The 327-nt window shown below is 59.3% G+C and overlaps 1 protein-coding gene across 1 annotated transcript in view; it reads left to right on the forward strand.

Annotated features, from left to right (window-relative positions):
* Positions 1–172: 172 nt before the first annotated feature.
* Positions 173–327, forward strand: part of LOC103779714 (atrophin-1-like) — a gene marked incomplete at its 5' end in the record, with an annotated part of 3,434 nt that continues 3,279 nt past the window's right edge. Inside the window, one exon of the mRNA XM_008947363.1 lies at positions 173–327. This exon is cut by the window's right edge and continues 50 nt beyond it. Within this exon, the coding sequence (XP_008945611.1) occupies positions 173–327 (155 nt within the window).

The raw sequence follows: 327 nt of genomic DNA on the forward strand, positions 1-327 counted from the left end.
ATGGAAGGTCACCCTGAGCGTGCCGTGCAGCTGTGCTCTTTCATCTTTTCTGTGATGCTCTTCCCTTTTCCATGTGTCTTGGCTTGGCTTTGCCTGCCCCTGTCCCCATCCCCCTCCCCATCCGTGCCCTCCAGCCCCTTCTGCACTGACAGGCTTCACCTCTCACCCCCAGATTCAACAAGCACCTGGACCGCGGCTTCAACTCCTGCTCCCGCACAGACCTGTACTTCGTGCCCCTTGATGGCTCCAAGCTGGCCAAGAAAAGGGCAGACTTGGTGGAGAAAGTGCGTCGAGAGGCCGAGCAGAAGGCGCGGGAAGAGAAGGAGC

The sequence above is a fragment of the Merops nubicus genome, unplaced genomic scaffold (genome assembly GCF_000691845.1).
Source record: "Merops nubicus isolate BGI_N331 unplaced genomic scaffold, ASM69184v1 scaffold32130, whole genome shotgun sequence".
Lineage (NCBI taxonomy): Eukaryota > Metazoa > Chordata > Aves > Coraciiformes > Meropidae > Merops > Merops nubicus.